At 41.1% G+C, this 21,668-nt stretch overlaps 1 protein-coding gene across 2 annotated transcripts; it reads right to left on the reverse strand.

Moving 5' to 3' along the window:
* Positions 1-1,163: 1,163 nt before the first annotated feature.
* Positions 1,164-21,658, reverse strand: BLM (BLM RecQ like helicase). 2 transcript variants are annotated; one of them, XM_056346171.1, is made up of 21 exons: positions 21,287-21,658; positions 20,456-21,195; positions 19,137-19,326; positions 18,553-18,674; positions 17,175-17,307; positions 15,421-16,163; positions 14,441-14,617; positions 13,906-14,024; positions 12,350-12,463; positions 11,492-11,590; positions 11,254-11,402; positions 10,307-10,413; positions 9,337-9,497; positions 8,693-8,888; positions 8,064-8,254; positions 6,860-7,007; positions 6,276-6,475; positions 5,282-5,474; positions 4,702-4,824; positions 3,208-3,418; positions 1,164-1,486 (listed from the first exon to the last, which is right to left on the reverse strand). In XM_056346171.1, the coding sequence occupies exons 1-21, from the start codon at positions 21,490-21,492 to the stop codon at positions 1,312-1,314; spliced, it is 4,497 nt and encodes a 1,498-aa protein (XP_056202146.1). In that variant the 5' UTR covers positions 21,493-21,658; the 3' UTR covers positions 1,164-1,311. The 2 variants fall into 2 exon arrangements, with proteins under 2 accessions (XP_056202146.1, XP_056202145.1); XM_056346170.1 differs by having other exon boundaries at positions 3,208-3,421.
* Positions 21,659-21,668: the final 10 nt, after the last annotated feature.

Below are 21,668 nucleotides of genomic sequence, written 5' to 3' on the forward strand. Positions count from 1 at the left end.
CACCTTGCGAGTACTTGCCGCAGACAGGCTCAGGAGGGAAAAAGCAAATTTAACAGGGAGGTTAGTTGAAACGGGCTGAAACGGGGGAGGTCCCCAGGTGGAGAGAGACAGGAGCTGCTGGAGAGGGTCTGGGGGAGGCTGTGCAGATGATGAGGGGATGGGGCATTGCCCTGATGCGGAAGGGCTGAGAGCTGGGCCTGGAGAGGAGGCCTGAGCAATGTCTGCAAATACCTTACGGGTGGGTGAGGGTGAGTGTCAAGAGGATGGGGCCAGGCTCTTTTCAGTGGGGCCCTGCAGCAGGCAAAAACTGCCTCACAGATTCCATCTGAATACAAGGAAAAACCTCCCTACACCTTGAAGGAGACCAAGCACTGGGACAGGCTGCCCAGAGAGGTTGTAGAGACTCCTCTGGAGACACCCAAAACCCACCTGGGCACAGCTGCAGCCTGCCCCAGGAGAGCCTGCTGGGGCAGGGCTTGGGCGAGATGGTCTCCAGAGGCCCCTTGCACTCAGAGAAGGCTGGTGAGATGGATCATACAATACACAGGGGCCAGCCCTGGCAGAGTCGTTGCCCAGAAATAACCGACGAACCCCCCTGCTCCAGCCAAGCAAGCAAAGGGCTCGTCCCAGCCGCGCACTGCCCTGCGTTCCAGTGAACGTGTACAAGCAGGTGTGTCCCTCCAGCCCTTCTGAACGCACCAGGGCGGCCTCGTGCAAGGCAGGCAAGTGGAAGCCAAGGGCAACTCAAATGCTGTTCGCTGTGTCTGGGGGAAGATACCGTTTTAAAAAAATAATAAAATAATAGTAACTAAAAAAAGCACACCTGGGGCAGGGTACAGCACTCCCAGGCAGCCCTGCTACCTGGAGAAAAACATTTGAAACTTATAAACCTTAATCATATTTTCTACCTTGGGTGAACATACCAAGATTGCATTTTCAGAAGAGCAGCTCAGGTCTCGAGCTCTCAAGTGCTCGTGCAAGTAGCAAGGGAGAAGAACAGAGGCAAGCACAGCTTGAGGATGTGCAGTTCCAGTAACCGCTTTTGATTTGTGGTCTCAAGCGTGTCCCCAAGGTAGCTGTAAAGCAGGCTTACAGGGAGTATTTTCACTGAAATAGCAGGGTTTCTAGAACCAGTCAGTTTGTAGTAGAAAGGTAAAATAAACTTAGGAGTTTAAAAACATTTATTTAATGTGAGGTTTCGTACTTGACAAATATACAAGTCTTGGAAGGTTTAGCAAATGAAACAAAAATTTAATAAACAATGATTGCATCTTCAGGGCTTGCTTTTATACAGTATTTACATTTTCTTGGTTAGAATACTGAATACGAAGGCTGAAGGAATGGTCTGGTTTTGGGTTTTGGTGCTGCCATAATCCCCAGCTTTCCAGCAGCTCCTTGCGTGGCACTAACACCGGGTAATGCCGAACTGTAGCCAGATGAAGCTGGAGCCTTCGAGCTAGGCGGCTTTCTGGTCCTTCTGTAACCACTGCAAAATTGAGAGACAAGGTATGTGTCAGACACCTGCTTTACTTGCCACATTCCCTACACCCATGCTGTACATATATCACCACCATCAGGTTTTTCTAGAAGACTATGCTTTCATTTTTAATTTTTTTTTAATACAGATGGCTGCAAAAACACCTTTGAAATGTAAATCGAGTGTAACTGTTGGTGTGGTATTTGCCTAAGGGCAAGAAGCAGCCTGAAACAGGGACAGAGAATGCTGAACCAGCCTGACTCCAATTAATCCAATTAGACTATCAACGTTAAGTGACACTTCAGGGTCAACAGCATTTGACGACTAGTATTTTAGTAGATGGGAAGGTGAAAAAGGTGAGAGTAAAACCTACTGAGCTGGGAGTTTTGTAGCTATTTGCTACAAAAAGCAAAGACCATAATAAAGAAAAACAGGGCAAAGAAGGAGACAACCTTGGAAAGAACAGACGACGACAGAAAGCAATGTGTTTTGATAAGGCAGACCATATTTTATCGTTGATGATGAATGCAATATTAAAGCAATAAAATCTAGGTAGTTAATATACCAATAAAACCTAACAGTCTTTAAAATTTAGGCATGGCTCTTCAGGTGGGGATTGCACAGAATGTTTTGGAGAGCACATCGGTACTATTTAGAGCTACTCTTCCGAATGGCCTGAACTCCCAGCTGCAATATATAGATAATGCAATAATTTCTGTGACACATACAGACTGAATAAAACCCCATGCAAAGAATTATTTCAGAAATGCAAGATGTAGGTTATCTGCATAACTGCTCTTTTGTACCTCATGTGTCTTATCTCATATACCAAATGAGGTAAAATTTCTAGGCTGAGGGATTAGATACCCTGACCATACCACAGCAGAGGGAACTTTAATTCCTTTTTGTGCAAGGCAAGCTATGAGCACAGCAAACCTGTAAAAGGCATGACTATAAAACCCAAATAAGAACCTACTGCTCAAGTTTTCTAAAGTCACCCCTGCCCTGTTTTTAAAGAGGGTTTTGGGAGGGCAGAATTTCTCCAACCATATCTCCTTTTTCATTGGTTCCCTTTCAGGACTGATTAATCATCATGTTTTTGAAGCATGGACCTTCAAGCACAAACTGCTGGCTACTTGAATTACCAGACTAATCACTACATGAACTGCTAAAATAAGGTCATCAACTCATAGGATGAGGCCCAGCCTGGCTTCTTCATCACCCTGTGACAGTTTGGTGGTGGATCTGCCCTAGAAGCTCAAGACCAACCTGACTCTGGGATCCAAATGGTATGCTCTTGATGCAGACATTGCCTTGTACCATACAGAGGGAGAACATGAATTAATGAGGGACTGGGCACTGAAGTTCAAATATTCCATCAAATCGAAGTTTTAAGCCCTCTTTATGTTTCCAAGCACAGAATCCAGTCAGCCTACTAATAATGGCTATGGCAACACACTGAAATTCAGTGACACTACTTAGCTTGTGGCAATCAAGAGTGAGAAACAAAGGGCAATTGTTCAATATCCTTCCTCACCAGGAGCTTTTTAAACAAAAAACACTAGAAAACCAAAGCAGAGCTGTTGTTACCAGGTAATGGGATAATTTTAATGCCATTCTTAAAAGCCCATATTTATCCTACTGGTTTTCTTGATTAACAGTGCAATCCTGGGGTCATCACCGTGCTATTCAGGACGAAGAAAAGTTATAAATGACTGCAAGCAACGTACCCTTTGGGAAGAAACTGCTGGACACCACCATTACTTGTTTTTTTCCTCTTTGATTCTCTGAAGTTTGGCGGCCTTTGCCTTTTCCTTTTCCTTCTTTGGTTTGCATTATTGCAAAAATAGCTTGAGGTTGTAACTGCATCTTCCGCTGCTTCATCGCTTTCAGGTGTGGCAGTACTTCCTGTAGCTGTGTCCACACTTTGGCAGGCAGCATCTTCTGTGGACAGGCAGAGAGTTAAAACTAACAAAATTAAGATATTGCCTGGGCCAGCCAGAACAGTCACCCAGCACACACTGATTGTATCAAAACTTCTGTCCTTGCAGTTCAAAACCTCCTTTGCACTGCCTTCATCCTGGTGATGCTCCAGACTCAGCTATACATGTTTCATAGGCTGATGTAAAGGACAGAAAGCAGTTTTGGTTTATCTCATGACATAGAAGTATTACTGGCTAGCCCTATTTTCTCTAGCTTAGCTTCTTGTCTAAACTGTTTTGGTAACACTCTGCTTTCTGCCTTTACACACATCCCTATGTCAGCTGGAAAGATTTATGGAATATGCCATAAATACTAGAGTCAAATATGGCACTTGTTTTTAAAAACAGCATCAGGAGATGCATAAAGGCTCAGCTGAGAGCTCCTTCTCAATCAGTGATGATCAAGAGGGACATGATTCTTTGCACAGGCAGTAGAATAAAATACTTAAAAATCAACTTTGTAGACATACATTTACTCAGATTGCAGTGTATGAAAGCACAGCCTCCTTAGACTTTAACATGAGTAATTTTAAAACTGCAGGCCCCAACGTCCAATCTAACAGCCAAGCTGTATTAAATAGTCTAATCACAACATAGGCTATGTGCTGCACTCATGTGAAGTTACCAGGTTTACTAGTCTCAGGGCTCAATTCTCCACAGAGCTGTACTTTTTAAATAAGGTTAGAGTTGTGCAAAGGCATTATAAAATACTACCATTCTGATCCAACAGCCTTTATTTTTCACCTAGATTTGAAAATTCTTCACATTTGAGCAAGAACTAGTCAGTGAAGACCTGAACTTGCTGACCTCAATTAGTATGAAAAATAAAAGGTAGTAGTTATTGATTACCTGCCAGACTACAGTGTTACCCTATACATGGTAGACGCAGGTGTAAAAATATGCAGGAGGAGCAAGACCTTTACCTTTACAGTCAGAATTATCATTATAACTAAACATATTACATAAATCCCAATAACTAATGGTCAGGAGCAGAGCAGTCTGCTGCTTAGTTCTCATTTTCCTTTTTTAGTCTTTCAGAGATAGCTGAATTTAACTAGTGAGAAGATAGCAGACCTCTGTGTATTCTGAAAGTGTGCAATTTTTCCCTGTTTGTAATTATTATACTGTATGAATTAGTTACTTGTATTTAAACAAGGGAACTTTTGAGCAAAACTTCTGATAGAAGAGGAGAAAAGGGTACTAAACAGGAAAGTTCATGTTCAGGTACAAAGCATACTAAACCTGGTATGGTCCATTCAGAGTACTTATCCATCACTTTAATTATTTCTGCACCATATTTTTCCAGTTTGTCTTCTGTGACACCATCAATCTGCAGTAAAACTTCCACATCAGATGACAAGGTTTCTGTAATGTAACAAAGTACCAATTAGACATGTCAAACAAACTTTCTTGAAAGACAGAGGTCATGGTAGAGTATTCTCGAGGAAATTAATTCCTTTTAGGGCCACTCTGTGCATTAAGTCCTTAAGGAAGTAAGCCTTTATTCTAGCATATTTGTTTCTAGTCTGTTAGTACAAAAAACTAGTCCAAAAGTTTTTTCTGGCAATGCTTCAAAGTTTGTTCTGCAGTATCGTTATTTGGGTGGCTCTTGTACTTACGCAGCAGGACGGCTACAGCATGAACTGCAGCTCCAAGGAATCTCTGCTGTCAGCTACTTCCATGGGACTCGCACAGTTACGTACACTTAAGCCCGTTCTCACTAAATGTTAGAAACTCTAGAATTTTTTTGTCAGAAGAGGCTACAATTGCACATGCAGTCTACTGCCGACAGCGGTTCCAAGTAGTGAAAAGCTGACATTACCCGCTATTTTCTTTAGAGTTGAAGTACTGAAAATATTGAAGTAATGCACATCAAAGATTTTCCCAAGCGTTTTGCATGTGTCTGTAAGTTCCCCAAGGCACTTTTTAACCATCTCTTCCCGCTGTGACATTTTTGCCATGGAAGCCTTTTGCTTTCTGATGGCACTGGCACTTTCTGTTTCATGAAACTCCACCTGTTAAAATAAACCAATCGATAACTTCTGTCAGGGGAGTTTTTGCGTAGATATTGTTAGAAGACTGATTGATAACACAGGAAAACAGTGGAGGAAACTGAAAGTATTCCTTAATGGACTAAAAAACACTATTTACCCAGTATACACTTTTAAAATGTTTTGGTTTGTTGGTTGGTTGTTTTGGTTTTTTTCCAGGCTACTTAACTGCCCCTAAATTTCTTCTACAGAGAACTAGGAGAGTATACACACAACACAGGGAAAAAATCCTGAGAGCCCAATTCACAGCTAGCTTTAAACAGAGGTCACTAGGTCTAACGCTGAGGGCTCTTCTCCAAACAGAGAACTAATGCAGAGGAGCCACTGCCTCAAGCAATTCTGGGACTGGTTCCATGACCTTCTTGAAGTGCATTTTCCATCAGAGCTCAACAATGACTGGAAAAAACCTGCAGAAAATGCAGGAGAAGGTAGTGCTGTTGCTTCTTCTTAGCTTGCTTTTTTTTGTGTTGGTCATAACTTTCCTTTCTTGTCAAGCTGGAATCAGACTGATGGGGCAAGAAAAGGCGGCTTTAATCCTCTCCAATCCTCTGAAACTCACCTTTTGCTTCACAATGTTATTAGAATACTGGACTAGAAATCATGCTTGTTGGATTCTGTTCCCTGCATCTGCTAAAGATTAGTTTCTGTACTTCAGCTGGTAGGAAAACTGTGTTTAATCTTAGGGTATATGCTGCTTAAGAACTGTAGCACTTAAAACCAGTAAGTTCAATTGAAAAAAAAAAAAAAAAAAAAATTGTTACATACCTGTAGCGATCCATTTAGCACAGCCTGAGCTTTCTCTCCTAGAACTATATATGCAACCGCTTGGTCATTAGCTGTGATGTACAACTCTTCATCCAGAATCTTGTCTAAGACCAGCTTTCTAAACAGTCTTTCAACATTATGCCTTGAGTAGGCAGCTCCCTTCCCAAATATTCCAGACTGAATCTTTGCACTCGCTGTACCTGTGCAACAGAAATCACAGGATTAGCCTGCGATTAGAAAGCCTACACATGTATGTATTTAGAGACCTGTGGAAGATTCCCCAGAGTATTCCATAGTCTATGCACATAAAAAAACCAATACAAAACCCCCACACATTTAAGCACCAGAAACTCCAAGCACCACCAGAAAACTAATATTATCGCTATAGCAACATAAAATGGATTAAAGCTTTAAGTCTCATTTATTTTGGATCATCTACCATCAAGAGATTCCTGGGAAGAATAATTCTGCAAAATTTATCTTCTTTTAAACCACTGCTGGTATTGCACAGATCTCCTGATACTTAGTCAGGAATTTATGCACCAAGTCTATTTAGATGTTGTTTCGGGAAGAACAGTACTTACCTAAGAAAATGTCTACCATCATATTCAACGTGTATCTTCCAGAACCTGTATTTCTCTTTCCATTTATTTGTCCCCTTCGTCCACAATGCTCTTGTACAAATCTTATAATGCTCTTCACTTCATCTGTTACATTTCTTGATTTGTAATCCTATTAAAATAGACTTGATCAGGAAACAACTTTATGTGGTTCTCTCCTAATGCAAGTTGTTACTGACAACGTTGTTTTTCATTATTGAGCTTTTTCCAATCATGAATTCATTTTGTTCCAAACAGAGAAATAGTGATTTTCTAGTTAGTACACCTACAGTGATACAATATACTCACAGGAATTCCAGATTTGATATTACCTTGATAATACCCTGGAAAATGCAATAATACATACTGACTGATTGTAGATCATCTCTGTTGTGTTAATTCTATAGAGTGAGCAGCAAGATTGCTGTGTAAATACTGGTAATCAAGGTGAATTGTTTGGAGAACATTCCTGCAATTATTCTGCTGCCATGCACTACAACTTACACTTCTAGTATGCATTAAAATGAGAAGACTGGACTGAATACACATTATTCTAGTCAAATTTTGTTACAATCACAACTGTGAAAAGTAATGCTTAACACAGGGCTGAGAAGCAATATTATCAGGTATAAAACAGATGTGGTTTGGAGAGCTCAGTAACTGCTCCCCCTGTCTGCTTCAACAGCTATCCCCTCTCCTACTCCTGTTCATGCCACTAACAAGTTTGCTTCAATCCTTCGTGCATAAACCCTAATCTCTGGGCCACCTCAAGCAGCATGCACTCCTAATGTGGCACTTGTGCTACTCTGGCAGCACGAAGCTGCCTTGAAAACATCAGAATAGGCAGTTGAAGAGATTTCCCCATAGCCATTTCAGTGGACCTTTTATCAGCTCCTGCCTCCGATAAGCACTGTAGTCAAGAAAACTAACACTAAGAAACAGCCCTACACCCCACTAGTCCTCCGCTGACAGAAGTAGGAGCATCATATGGATGTCCATGGGTATTCTGTGTAAGTCTACTCTAGGTTAAACCCTGGAAGTAATTCGAAGCATCTAGCATCACAAAAATACAAGACATCTTATTAATTTTCTCCATTTGCCTTCCCAAATGTCATGTAACCACTTTTTAAACGCAGCTAAACACAAAATCATTTTTAACAACACTGTAAATAAGAGCTATGATTTTTACCTTCTTTCTACTGCAGTTATCGCAAATTACTTCTGGGTGATCCTTACAGAAGGTAGGATTGAAATCAGTTTCCCCGAAGTAGGCCAAAAGCTGAATTCTCCGGCAATCAATTACGTTCTCACAGTAGTGAACCATGCTGTACAGGTTGTTAAAGTGGGTCTGTCTTGTGTGACTGTTTCCGTCTTTCTCCACTGAAATGCAATAAATTCCATTTTATTTGTTAAATTGCACCTCTGCATTTTTATATGTTATCAGATAGACAAAACACAATGTTCTTTTTCAATTAAAAAAAAAATAACAAGTAGGTTATTAGTTGAACTAACCTGAGTCAGATTTTACCACTAAAGTTTTAAAGAATGGAGAAGGGAAATAAGCCTAGAATTACAAGAATCAAGAGATGGATACGTATGAAGAAAAATGTTTTTCACTAAAATTAAGCACAAGTGACAAAAATCTTTCATTACAGAAAGCCATTCAGGTGAAGATGCATAGTTCTCCCATCTCTGCGATACCATACTATATACAGCACTTCTAAATGAGAAAGTAGCACAGTCTAAATGAAATGGAGATCAGTAACTAGGTGACTTCTTTAACATTGCCTCCATTAAGTTACAAATACGAGAACTCACTTAGTATTAGCCTTCTAAGTCTGGTTACGTCACTGTAGCTGTAGAAGAGCACACAGTGAGACATTTCACCATCTCGTCCAGCTCTGCCAGATTCTTGATAGTAACCTTCTATAGATTTAGGAAGAGAAGCATGGATCACATAGCGCACATCAGGTTTATCAATTCCCATTCCAAAGGCAATTGTTGCACATATAACCTAGGAAGGAAATAACAATTTAGTTATGAAAATTATTAATGCAGTGTTCTGCTCCAAAAACAGACAGGCGATCAGGATTACAAAACTGGCAAAAATGGCTCTCCTTTCAGGAGAGTTATTCCAAAGAGAAAGCTCCAAATCTGAGTCTCAATATACAATTCAGCAGCGTGCCTAGAGCTGTTCCAGAAGCCTTGCACAGCTCGGTTCCTTCCTACTGGAGTATCATACCTTGGTGCAGTGCTGCAGTCTTTGATTTGTAAAATTCCCGACCAAGAGATGGTGAATGTGTTTTGGCAGATCTGTCCAGATCAGTTAATTTAATACTGCATCCGATTTGGCAATAACATTACACAACTTTGCTTTCATTTACTAGGCCAAGAGGGATGAAAGTTCTCTTAATTTCCAGTCACTCCCCTCCACCTCCCACCTCCAGCTGCTTTGCTTTTACCTGGCACCCTTCTTGGTTAATCCACTTCCTCTGTACAAGATCTCTGTTGGAGTCAGTGAGGCCAGCATGATAGGCAAGTGCAGCAAGACCTTCCTTCTGCAGAACAGCCGCTGTTGTGTCACATTCATGACGTGAAAGGCAATAAATTATTCCAGAGTCATCTGCAAATGTATAAAAAAAAAAAAAGTTTTGTGTTACAATACAGCCTTATTTCCTTTCACTTGCTTAACAGTCAAACCTGTCAAGCAAATACATTTATTGTAATAGGGAGAAGTTGCTAAGTGTAATGCAATAACTACTTAATAATAAAGAAAAGTAATTTTATCAATATCAAGATGGTTTTGTTAGCTTCTCCTCGCCCTATTTCCTGGTTTTTTGGTGAGGTGGTATCAAGAAAAGTTTTCCTGCTCAGTACTGTCCAATGTTAGGATTTAAAATACGTGAATAAAGAACTACATAAATCAAGAGCTAGAGCAGTTTAGTCAATGATAGATGGGGTTACAGCACGAGGGAAGCTATGAAGGGAGCTTGGTGTGGCCAAGTTCCAGCAACATGAGCTGCAGGACTCCAAAAGCGAGCCTAGAAAGATAGGAATCTCTGAAGACATCTTCAAGGGAACCACGGATAAGCAGACCACAGAATTAAAACAATTAAAACAGTATGGATGTTAAGTGGCCTTTATACTCTGAAGACACTAAGGTAAAAGGTCTGGCAACCTCCAGAAAGATTACTCAAGAGCATTACCATAATTTACTTTTCCATCTTAACTCAAATTCTTAACTTTAGAATGCCTATAAATCTGATTACCATTATCAATAACATAATTTTGCCTCCAACTTGTTTTTCTTGTACAATAGTCACTTCCAGAAAGACAGAAGTTTGGGGGTTTTACAGCATTATAAAAACTTTTCCTGCCTTGAAAGTAGTTCATAAAAAGGTATGCAAGCACACCATGCTGCTCAATACTCACACGGATGATATTTTTTAATCCATTCCAAGCAATCCATTGCCACCTTCTTTGGCTTCTTGGGCAATACATCGTATTTCAAGTTATGCCTGTTGAAGCTCATTGTAAACCTGAAACAAGACGGTTCATGGATGCTCGTCAGCTCTATGGGCACAGCAATCCTTTGAACAAGCTAGGTATCGACTGGAATGTCCTAAATTCAACTGCTACTTGTTCTGTGTTATCTGCAAAGGAATTATTGTTCCACTATGCCCATGGAGATTTACATTGCCCATACTCAGGGTCTAAAATATCTGCATTTTTCCTGTGGCTGTGAAAAAAACAAAGCTACGTGGTACTATGTAGAAGGAAGAAAGGCCCATAAACCAAAGATGCACAGAGTGATTTGCCTTGCCTTCATTCTCCTTTTGAATACTAGCATCCACATTTGACTGATCAAATTTGCAAAATTTAGTGTCGCCTCCCTCCTTCTACACTAAAATAGGTTTCTAAAATAAGAAATTAAACAAAACAGAATATTTTTCCGTTGTGTACAACGAACACACTACAACACGATGCAGGCCCAGTGGTACTTCATCGTCTATGTTACTGCCAATGCTAATTAAAAAAACACTTCCAGCTTTTGCAGTTTTCCAGCAGTCTCATGAAAAGCAGCCTAAAACACAACTTTCACATTCTGTCAGTGATACAGAAAATTTCCTGATGTTATTTTCTATCAAACAGCTTCCTTAATCATGCAAGAAGGAGTTGGGCAAATTGGTTTTCTTCCTCTTACTTCAATATTTTGCATATAACTCACATTAAATGAGAATGTATGCATGGAATTTAATCAGACACAACTATGTACATATTTCAGATGGACCTATTATGCTTTTCTTACTTCACTACTTGTCCACTCATTATTTCCATGGCACAAACGAATTGTTTCAGGAAACTGCTGAGCAACTTACACTTGTGGTTTTAGCATCTCAAGCTGATTCTGAATATCCTTCTGTACTCTGGGGTTAGCAGTGGCAGTAAGAGCCATCATAGGAACAGAGTGAAACTTCTTGCGGAGCATATTCAATCGTTTGTAGTCTTGCCGAAAATCATGACCCCACTGGTTTAAAAAACAAAATTTAAGTATAACTGAGTCAGATGCTCCAACTAAGTGTTTTGCCATTTTGAAAAACTAATCAAGGTTTTTACCTGGCTGACACAGTGGGCCTCATCAATGACAAAACGTGCTAGGAGTTTCCTGTCGTAGAGATTTTCCAGGGCTGACATCAGTCGGTTGCTCGCACAAATCTAGGTACACATCCACCAGCAGCATTAGAAAGCAAACTAACAGCAAAGTGTCACCCTACCTGACTAAGAATACAGAAACAATTGTACTCAATTGTTCAAAATGCAAAGTTAACCTTGACTGCACAGGTAAAGCTTGAAGGCATAAAGAAGGTGGCAATCGGCTTCATTTTAATTGACAATGAAGCAGATGGTGTGGGATTGTGGCAAGGTTCTCCGATCATCTATTTAGAGGTCCTACAATCTGAGTAGATTTAAATGACTCATGTCACAAAAGACAATGCTGAAGAAAGAAACGTAATCAGCACACTGAACAGTCCCCTCTTACAAAGCTCTTGTGGAATAACAATTTTTAACAGGCAGTATATAATTAAGTATAAGGCAATCTTTTGCCAATCACGTATTACCTTGACAGTTAAATATTTTCTCCCTATATTATCCTATTCATAGTAGTCTAGATTCTAATAGCTACTTGACAGCAATTAGCCACTAATATGTAATAAGATATGTGGAAATGGATGGGCATGGGTTGGTTTTTTTTTAAGATTTAGGCTGTATAGACCTACTCAGTTCTCATTCTTGCTTAATTAATGACTGAAATTAGATACATCTGTACAGTCTTACTGAGTTATCTAAAAAATGTTTAACAATTTCTTTTTCCCCCAGAAACCTACTCTAAGTTTCAGTGTTTCACCTTTAATACTTCATAGTAATCCTCCTCTTTTTGCCTCCATGATTTTAAAATTCAAATTAAATACAAACCTTCTCAGGGGTAACATAAAGAAGCTTTATTACAGGATCTTTTTTTGATAACTGCATATATATTTTTGAAGCATCAGTATCTGTTCTATCACCAGTCAGATACGTCGCAGCAATCTATATTAAAAAAATATAAAGTTTTAATAAGCAGAAAACAGAAGAACCTGCAAAGAATCCTACATCTAGTTATAAACCAGAGAAAAAAATCCTCAACAAACATCACATTTTCAGTGCTGCTTTGTGTAATCATAGATAGCATTTGTACCCCCACTGTACTGTAGACATCACAGAATTTTTCTAGTGATAAAGCTAAAAGACTATAAGCCAAATTCTATTATTTTGCTCCCAATTCTACCAGCAGACCAACAGCTGACTTAAGGGATTTGTCTGTTTTCTTTGAACTCACTTTCCAGTAAAGAAAATAGATGTGATGTTTGTTTACTGCTCAATACGCTCTAAGTTTGACATTGAATTGTGAAAACAGAGATCTTCAGATAAGAAACAAAGTTTCCAAGAAGCACAAAACCATAACACCCTCAGTAACAGTGCCCCCAAACACAGAACAACGTTGCATCAGAAGAAATTGAATACAACTTGGAGCAGCAATTTAATATTGAGTTTGAAAGTGTAACTTACTATTCATGCTGAATAATAATAAAGGAATTAGATCCTAAGGACAAAAACAATGCCAGAATAGGTCACACCAACAGAGCCAGCTCTGCCTGGTTGTCTCCTCTTCCTCTTGCAAGAGGCAGCTGCAGCTCTGCAGAGGAAATATCTTCTGCAGCTACAAATCCCCAGGAGTCAGACTGCCAGTTTATCTGGCTTCCATGGCACATCACGACACCGTAACGAGCAAAGAGTGTGCCCAAAGTGTAGTGTTGTGCAACAGTCACTATATGGCAGACAACCGTTCAGGGGCCCTGTCAAGTCAGACTAATTAAAACCTGTAAGTGACGAAAGAAGGATTTTTTCTGAGCTCCAAAACCCCTGCATCATAGTCCCTTCAGTCTCACACTCCAAAACACCTCTGTATTTTTTGCCTTAAAACGTGCTATCCACCTTTGTTTCACAGATCTAAAATCTCAATGATACACAAAGGATGAAAAAGGCACCTCGCTGAGGCAAAAGCAGTTCTTAAGCGGTCAGCCTTAGGAACATCCATCTTCTGCACCTGCATTTCTCTTCTCTGTGTATTACTTTCTAAAAATGCTTGGCATCTCCAGAACTCTCCTGACTCGGGAATTGTTAGTGCTTATTTCTGCTATAGAGCCAGGCTGCTCCTATTTATGTGCTTAAGTACAACCCTCAGAATCTAAGAATCAGGCGCCTGTACTTGAAAACCAAGCTCCAGTAACAAACACACATGAGCTTCAATACCCCCAGCGGCTAGATTGCCAAGATATTCAAGTTCATCTCATTCAGTTCTTCCTAGACAACTTTGTGTGCCTTTTACAGTTCCCATCTAATCAATTTTTGCAGTTTATATTTGAGAGACATAAGATTTGCTGTAAAATTTCAGATTTTTAATTTGCTTAATTAAAGCTGTTTGAACTTACATCTAAGGTCTTCAGTTTCTGAACTTGATCTATTATCAGTGACCTCAGTGGAGAGATAACAATAGTGACACCAGCTGAGACACACGCTGGCAACTGGTAGCACAAGCTTTTACCACCACCTGTAAGGATTAAAAAGAACACAACAGATGTTAGATATCAAGAGGAAAGGTAGACAGCATGGAGAAGGAACGGAGGAGGGGAAACCTATTTCTTACTTCCCATTTTACAGCACTTTCATAAACAATAGAGGCAGTCACTGGTAAAATTTAATGTGATAGCTGTAGGATAACGAAGAGTTATGTGAAATATTACGGAAGGCAGAAATTCAATCACCTCATCAACATACCACAGTGTATACAATATTCCAGAAAACCTGCAGCCATGAATTCAAGCAGCACAATTTGTTGTTACCTCCACAGAGGCACGAAAGGAAAAGTTTGTCACAGGTCTTGCAAAAGTAGCTTCAGCTCTTTATTTCTCAGGTGTGTGCCAGACCTCAAAAGCCTGCAGCAGTGAGACTTTTGGAGATACATACCTGTGGGCATTAAGATAAAACAATCTTCACCCAGAAGAGCAGCATTGATGGCTTCCAGCTGATTTGTCCGAAAACAGTGCAAACCAAACTTTTTGTGAAATACATTCATCATATCTTCAGAATGGGAAAATTTCATACCCCTGAAACGTTCTAGTGCAGGGTTATTAACTGGCAGATCTAGTAGACAAAGAAAATGTACACACAATAAGTTACAGTATCATCACACTACCACTCTTGCACATAAAACTGCTTCACTGCAACAGATGGCTTAGCCACAACTTCAACCCATTGAACCTTTTAAACTCAAACCGTGACTTACTAAAAAAAATTGCATTAATCTAGAATTTAACACCAGCTAAGGTGTGAATTTGGATTACATGCAAATCTCTCGAAACAAGCTTCTTAGCCATGACTGTGTAAAGTCTTAGACTGACAAACTCTGTCTCTCACAAACCATTATGAATAGGCTGTCCGTTTGCAGGCACCCAACAGTAGGTGCTAGCCATATCAGAAGCTCATAAAATGGGTTAACATTTTCACCTCCCCTTTTTACAACCCATTCCTACAGTAACCACAAATAATACTGACCCACCCCTGCGCCCCAGAGGGGTTAGGTTTGCTTCAACAACTGCCTAGTTTTGATTATTTTTGCATAAACAGCTAAAACTGTTGTACAGCTTTGAATCGACAACTGTGGAATCATTATTTAATTAACACACAGAAACAGTCTAGTTTCCAATTTTAGCAGCTTCAACTTCCCAACTGCAACCTGCATGGCAAATAAATATTCAAGACGTTTGACATCACTTGGAGGAAAAAACCCAAACAGAAGATGACTTTGCAAAAAGAAACCAAAAGAAATTTCCACAGAAACAAAAGGAATTGGTATAACCTTCAGCAAGTTACTTGGCCTTAGGTTTAAAAACAAGTAAATAAAGTTTTAAAAGAGAAAGATAGCAATCCTACTGAGCATAATTTACCTGAACGGTTCTTTGTTCCCATCAGGAAGCTCGATTTTGGAGCAGCAGGGTTTGATCCAAGAGCAGATCCTTTGGCTCTGGACATGATCTTCGACAGCAGCGATTTGGCAGGTGGCCCTTCCCTGACAGGCTGATACAATGGCATAGATGGCGTCTCAGGTGTCGAAACATTCACCGAATTCTCCCAGTCCTCATCAAAATCATCAATATCAAAGTGATCAAGGTCAAAGTCTGTATCCTTTACACCTAATGGGTCTTCTGCAGGAATGCTAGGAGGAGCTTTGCTCTGACCTTTCAGAGCTGTGCTTGTAAAAGCCCCCTCCAGCAGATGATGGTTTCCACTATTTTTCACCCCTGGTTTTTCACCCCAGCTGCTGTTGAAGGACACCTCAGAACGGAGGCCGTGGAAAGCTCCCTCTTTGCCATCTACCTTGGAAGATGACAACGCTGTAGTTTCTGGGCAGGTGATCTCAATACTTTGCTTTGAAGCACAAGAGGTATCCAAGGGTTGATTTCTTTTGGTAGAAAAACTGCTTGAATTAACAGTCCCAGAAAGCATAGATGGGAGGTTTGTGGATTTTGGTGAGTTTCTGTCAGAACTGAAGCTCCAGTTTGGAGTAGAGCACAGAGCAGTACCAGGACATGCCAGAGGGCCCCGCTCCACACAAGCCTTCCAGTTTCTAGGAAAAGTGTAGTTTATGCTACTTTTGTTTGAAGTGACAGAATTAGCTAGCAATTTTCTCCTGAGAGAGATGTCAAAAGAAGGAAGAAGGAACAAAAATATTTAGTCACAAGCAATGATTTATCAAGTCCTACAACACAGAGTAAACAGTTTTGTCTCTCTCCTGTTAAAAATATTAAGATACAGTGGTTACATCGTACTCTGTTGTCATTGTATTTGAAAAATATTTCAAACAAATCTAGGGAAGAGAGAACAATACCAGAACTCTGTTGAACAAAATAATTACAAAACTACTACATCTTCTCCACAGACATAACATAAAAGAATTCCTAATAGCAAGGAACTGATCCAGGCAAGGTAAAGCATAAAAAATTAAAAATAAATCCTTGGAGGCACCAATCTGAAGTTACAAAAGTAAAAATACACTTGAACCAAATTATGCTTTTATGTAATCTCTAAAGACTACGTCTGACTACAGTAATAAGAGGAAATAAATTAGTTTTACTGAGAACATTTGGAAAGAGCACCTAGTCCCACTCCAGTAAAAAACAAAACCAAATCTCAATACTTTGTGTACGTATTGTGTCATCAGATTATGCAGAAGTGAAAGCAGCAGACTGCAGTAGCAATAATCAGATTGAAAGATGACAAATACATGGATATTAGGGGAAGTCATAACCACTTCGGTGAGTGATAGCAAATCTCACAGACAGAATATTAAAGTAATGCCTCCTCTTACAAGAAATCAAGAAAACACCTAGCAGTTTACATCACAGCACCCTGCTTCTTGGGAAGCACCGGGTGCTGGTCACCTTCCAAAAAAAAGATACAGGACTACCTGTGCCTCAGATTGAATGTGGAATTGGATCCTTTCTTCTGGCAGCACATTTGGATTGTTAACACTTTCAGCGATTTTGGATATTTTTTTTCCCCTTCATTTTTTCCCCCTAATTTTAAGCTTTTTTAAAAAAACCCTTCTGTATCATCTTTTCAGTGCAATGGAGACACCTGCAGGCATGGCACCACTGTGCACAGAGCGTGGAGATGTGGAAGACTGCTTATGAAAGCGTACCTGAGATCTCTCTGTTGGAGAAGTTCTTTTGCACATGACAGAAACTTCAGCTCATGAAGCGGAATGGCATCAACCAGCTTACAGATATCATCCATAACATCATAGAGTTGCTGTTCCAACTGCAAGCCTTTATCTGTCAGATAGGGTCATTTTAGCAGACAGTAATACTAATTATTATTAGAATATGTAACAAGATCATATCACTCTCCCAAAAGACAGTGAATTGCAGTAAGTCAGTCTAAATAATTCACTTTCAATCTATTTTTTAAAAGTCTATTTGCATAAAGAAGCTTCTCTGTGTGCACAAACTCACCTAGTCTACATATTTTTGCCCTTGCCTTTTAATTGTCCATCTCTATTTATCTTCCAAACCCCATCACAGTTCTTTCAAACTTATTTCAAAAAATTCAATGCTATGCATTTTGCTTAACTCAAAGTACCTTTCCCCAAACACACTAAAACATATTTTATCAAAATATTACATTGCAATTCTAATCTAGAAAGTATCAAAGAAAACCTCCTATGTGTGAAAGTCAGCATTTGTCAGCTCATGACCTTCCCTTTCAAATTTGGGACCACTGCAAACCATCTGGATTTTGCCAATAAACTGCACCGTAGCTCCAACAGCTGCTACCAGGGGTGTGATACCTCAGACTAAATTCTGGCCCATTACACTCGCCTAACCCTTGGGTGGTCAGAAGAGCACCTCTTGCAGCAAGCCAACGGTCCACGTTGACCAGAAGTTTGCTATATATACACTAAAGTATAACAGGATGGAGCTTGACTGAATTGATTTCCAGAAGAGCATTGTTAAAACATAAAAATAAAAACACTGCTCTGGGCATTTATAAACACAAAATTTTAAATGACACTGTAGAACAGTACCATACGCTATTTTTATATATCTTGAGAGGGAAGTCTGAACCTGCAGTCTTAAAACAAAGCTGTGGCACACCTACACCTGGTAACTTTTCCAGCTGCAAGTGGAACATGGAAACATTTTAGCTCAGTATTTCTCAAAGCCAGCACCTGTGGGAATCAAATGGAAGCACTGACACAGCTCCGGTTGACAGTGACGAGTCTTTGTGCCATAGCTGACTTTGGGAACAATTTGGTCAATCTGTGCTTTTAAGTTCCGAAAAGGAGGTCTGTGCCGTATCCCAGACTGATACCGACAAACCTGGAATCGGGATCAGACAACACCTCTGACTCTATACAGTGTATACACAACACCTGAAAATCCTGCCCAAGACTCAGTCCCCTGCTTCCCTGTCCCCATTGTGCACTGTTAACGCTCTCAGACTACATAGGACACAAACAATTAGTTGCAAACAGTCCCCAGAATCCGAGGCGTAAAATTGCAAAATGTTTTGTGTACCTGCATCCTCCACACTAGAAGTACTTTCCGCAACAGGCTGGATTGTGGCATCCTCCCCAGACTTGGACTCAATGCTGCTAGCTGTGGGTCTTCCACCAGTGGGAGATTCTTTGAAAACATTACTAACATCAAAAGAAAAAAAAAAAGTCATTAAAATATATATGTCTGTAAATCAAGGTGTTTCCACACAATAAGTTTATCTTTTAGAATAACAGCATTTAAGATGTGTGCAAAAGATAAATTCCTGAAAATCCAGTTAAAATCCAAGTAGCTGAGCAGTTTGTCACTCATTCTGTGCACCAACAGTTACAGACTTGCTTCAAAATTATTTTCCCCTCCCCTACAAAAGAAAAAATAACTCCACTTTTTCTGAAGCAAAAGCCACCTTAAATATTGGCCATTAAAAAGTATGTCATACAACATAAGAAACAGCTGTCAACTGCTAACCTGCCAAACAACAGACAGACACAATCCAATTAGCAACTCTTTAACAAGCACTACTTACATGTCTTTTATGGTTCTTTTTAAAATCAGCCTTTTTTACCAGTGAATCAGACAGTTTTACCAATGAAACTTTGTTTTACCTAATGCTTTTTACAGCAGGCGAGAAGGAAGGCAGCTCTTCTTCAGGGGAGGGTGGAACAATATCTAGGTAATCATCCTCTTCAAGCTCAGTACCTGAAAACGGCTGGATGTCTGCCTCATCCTGTTCAGGGGGGGTGTTTTTCTCATCACTGCTTGGCTTCTGGCTCTCACTACTTTTATCATTAGCAGCTGAAAGTTTATTAACATTGTTGGGTTACAATGTAAACTTATTTTGGTATAAACAAAACCACAACTGAACAGAAGGAAAAAAATAATAGCCACATTTCAAAACACTTGTTTCATATAGTTTCTGACTTTTAAAAGGACCAAAAAAAATTATTACTGCTCCCTTTTTCTCCCCCATTAAAAAAAATAATGGGCAAAACCCTTACATACCTTCTTTTAAGTGGAAAAGCTTGCCTATAGTTACCCTTTCCTGTCAGAAAAGAAAAACTTAAAAGGTATACCTTCTTACAAAAGATTTTCTATAAAACCATTGTTATATTAAATAATAACTTAAAAAGAGTGTAGACTCGTCAACTAACACAGTCCCTATACTGGAATTAGAAGGTAAATTTACATGTATGGTGCCTTATAAGACAAATCTTGCTAAGAAAGGCCAACATCTTAACATATTAAAATTCATTTCACCGAAAGAGGGGAAAAGGTAACAAAATATTCTTATGAAGAAAAACTCAGTTCACAAATCCTTTCACCATTTTGTGTAACGGCAGCATCACTGAACACCGTTCAATATTGTTCTGTTGCATAAACAAATTAATTTCAGAAATAAAGATCAAAAGTTTCAAAACGTAAGAGGCCAGGCATATAAAATAAAGAAGCTGCACGGAACACTGAGCTGCCAAGGAAGCACTCTGACAAAGAGTCATGAACTTTTTGGTCGTCATCAAGGGGTTTTGGTTTTTTGTTTTAAATGGGAAGAGATCTCCTTTTGTTGTTTACTCTTTCTCGTTATTACACTTAGGCATAAGATGATTTTACGTCTCTTTCATATAAATTTTAGAAGTGCTTCTCTTTCTATATCATCCCTATAGATTGTTGCTCTTAGTTTCTGGAAGTCTTGCAACTCCAATATTACCATGCAACCAGCTGCTACTTCTGCCACAAAGACAATCCTCCACCAGTCACAATCCTGCACTTTCATAAGCTGCAGTTACCCTAACAAAATCCACGCGCCCATGACTGCTCGTCAGATACGAGCATCATGCAGCTCCCTCTAATTTCTGAAAAATCAAGCCCCCTGTATTCAAGCACGAACGTATTTACTTCTAGCTCACTGGTACTTGAAAATAGTTACCTGGGCAAGCCTCTTCCCTGGCACCATCCAAAATCACATCAGCAGGTAAATTCTCCCAAAGGCCCTCCCTCGCAGCCTTGGTACGGCTGCAGGGAGCTGAATCCTCAAGACAGATCACCGATTGCTGTGACAAGGGTTCTTGTTCAGCCTCTGGTGAGGTCTCCCCACACCCCAGAGCGTCATGGCTGCCAGGCACATCGCCCACAGTCCTGGGAAAGCCAGGTGGCTCATCCAGGCAAGGCTTTGACCTCTGGGAAGGCTTGCAGGAGGCCTGCTGCCCCTTGGGGGACGGGACTGGCGGTCTGCAAGACTTCTTTTCCATTCCCGACAAATCAAAATCGTCAATGTCATCCCACTCATCATCGATGGCAATGACTGGGCCAGCTGCAGGCCCGGGTCCAGCCTCCCGGGTGGCAACGCCACACAGCCCCTGGGGCAGGCTCCTCTTCCCAGAGCCGGCGGGGACTTGTGACGCCTCCCGAAGCCTGGCCAGCAGGGGCCTGGCAAGCGCCGGGCTGGCACAGGCCGGCTGCAGGCTCTGTCCACGGGGGCCGGCTGCTGGTGGAAAGTAATCCCCGATTTGTGTTTTCTTGCCGGTGGAGGCTGGGAGGGACGAGGCGAGGGCAGGCAGGGAGGTGTTGACATCTTTGTCCCTTAACGCAGAGGCGGCGGCGAGGCCCCGAGGCTCCCGCTCCGCGGGCAGGGCCCCAGCCGGGGAGGTTTTCTTGAAGGTAAAGCCCCTGAGGAGAGAAACGAGCCCCTCGTTAGCGGCCCGCTCGCGCCCCCGGCCGCACCCCCGCCCGCTAGGGCCCCGCGGCACGCCGTACTCACGCCGGCCGGGCCCGCGGCGGGGGCAGCTTGCCGAAGGAGCCGCGGGCCGAGTGGAGCTGCAGCTGCTCCCGCAGGTTGTTCTGCGGCACGGCCGCCATGACGGGGCGGGGCCGCGCGCCCGCCTCCGCGCGCCCCTTCGTATTCAGCGCCAAAACACAGCCCGCCCCGCCATTGGATGGCCGCGCCGCGGGCGGAAGTGACGGCATAGCGCTTCCGCTTGCCTGGCAGAGGGCGGGGCTTCCGCTTCACCCTCCCCGCAAAATGGCGGCGGGGTGAGCACCGGGCCCCTGCTGCAGGCGCTTTAAAGCTGGTTATAAAAGCCAGCTGCGTAACCCCAGGAAAGTTTTAATGCTTTGGACACCCTCGTCGCTTGCAGAAGCTG

The sequence above is a fragment of the Falco biarmicus genome, chromosome 7, assembly GCF_023638135.1.
Source record: "Falco biarmicus isolate bFalBia1 chromosome 7, bFalBia1.pri, whole genome shotgun sequence".
Taxonomy (NCBI): domain Eukaryota; kingdom Metazoa; phylum Chordata; class Aves; order Falconiformes; family Falconidae; genus Falco; species Falco biarmicus.

What these genes read in the sequence shown, in the direction of transcription:
- BLM (XM_056346170.1), bottom strand. Translation starts at nt 21,492, where the DNA reads ATGCCGTCACTTCCGCCCGCGGCGCGGCCATCCAATGGCGGGGCGGGC. An exon ending in TTTTATCTTAATGCCCACAG is followed by an intron (nt 14,025 to 14,440) that starts GTATGTATCTCC and finishes TAATCCTTACAG; the next exon opens with GTGGTGGTAAAAGCTTGTGC. An exon ending in AGGCCCACTGTGTCAGCCAG is followed by an intron (nt 11,403 to 11,491) that starts GTAAAAACCTTG and finishes TTTTTAAACCAG; the next exon opens with TGGGGTCATGATTTTCGGCA.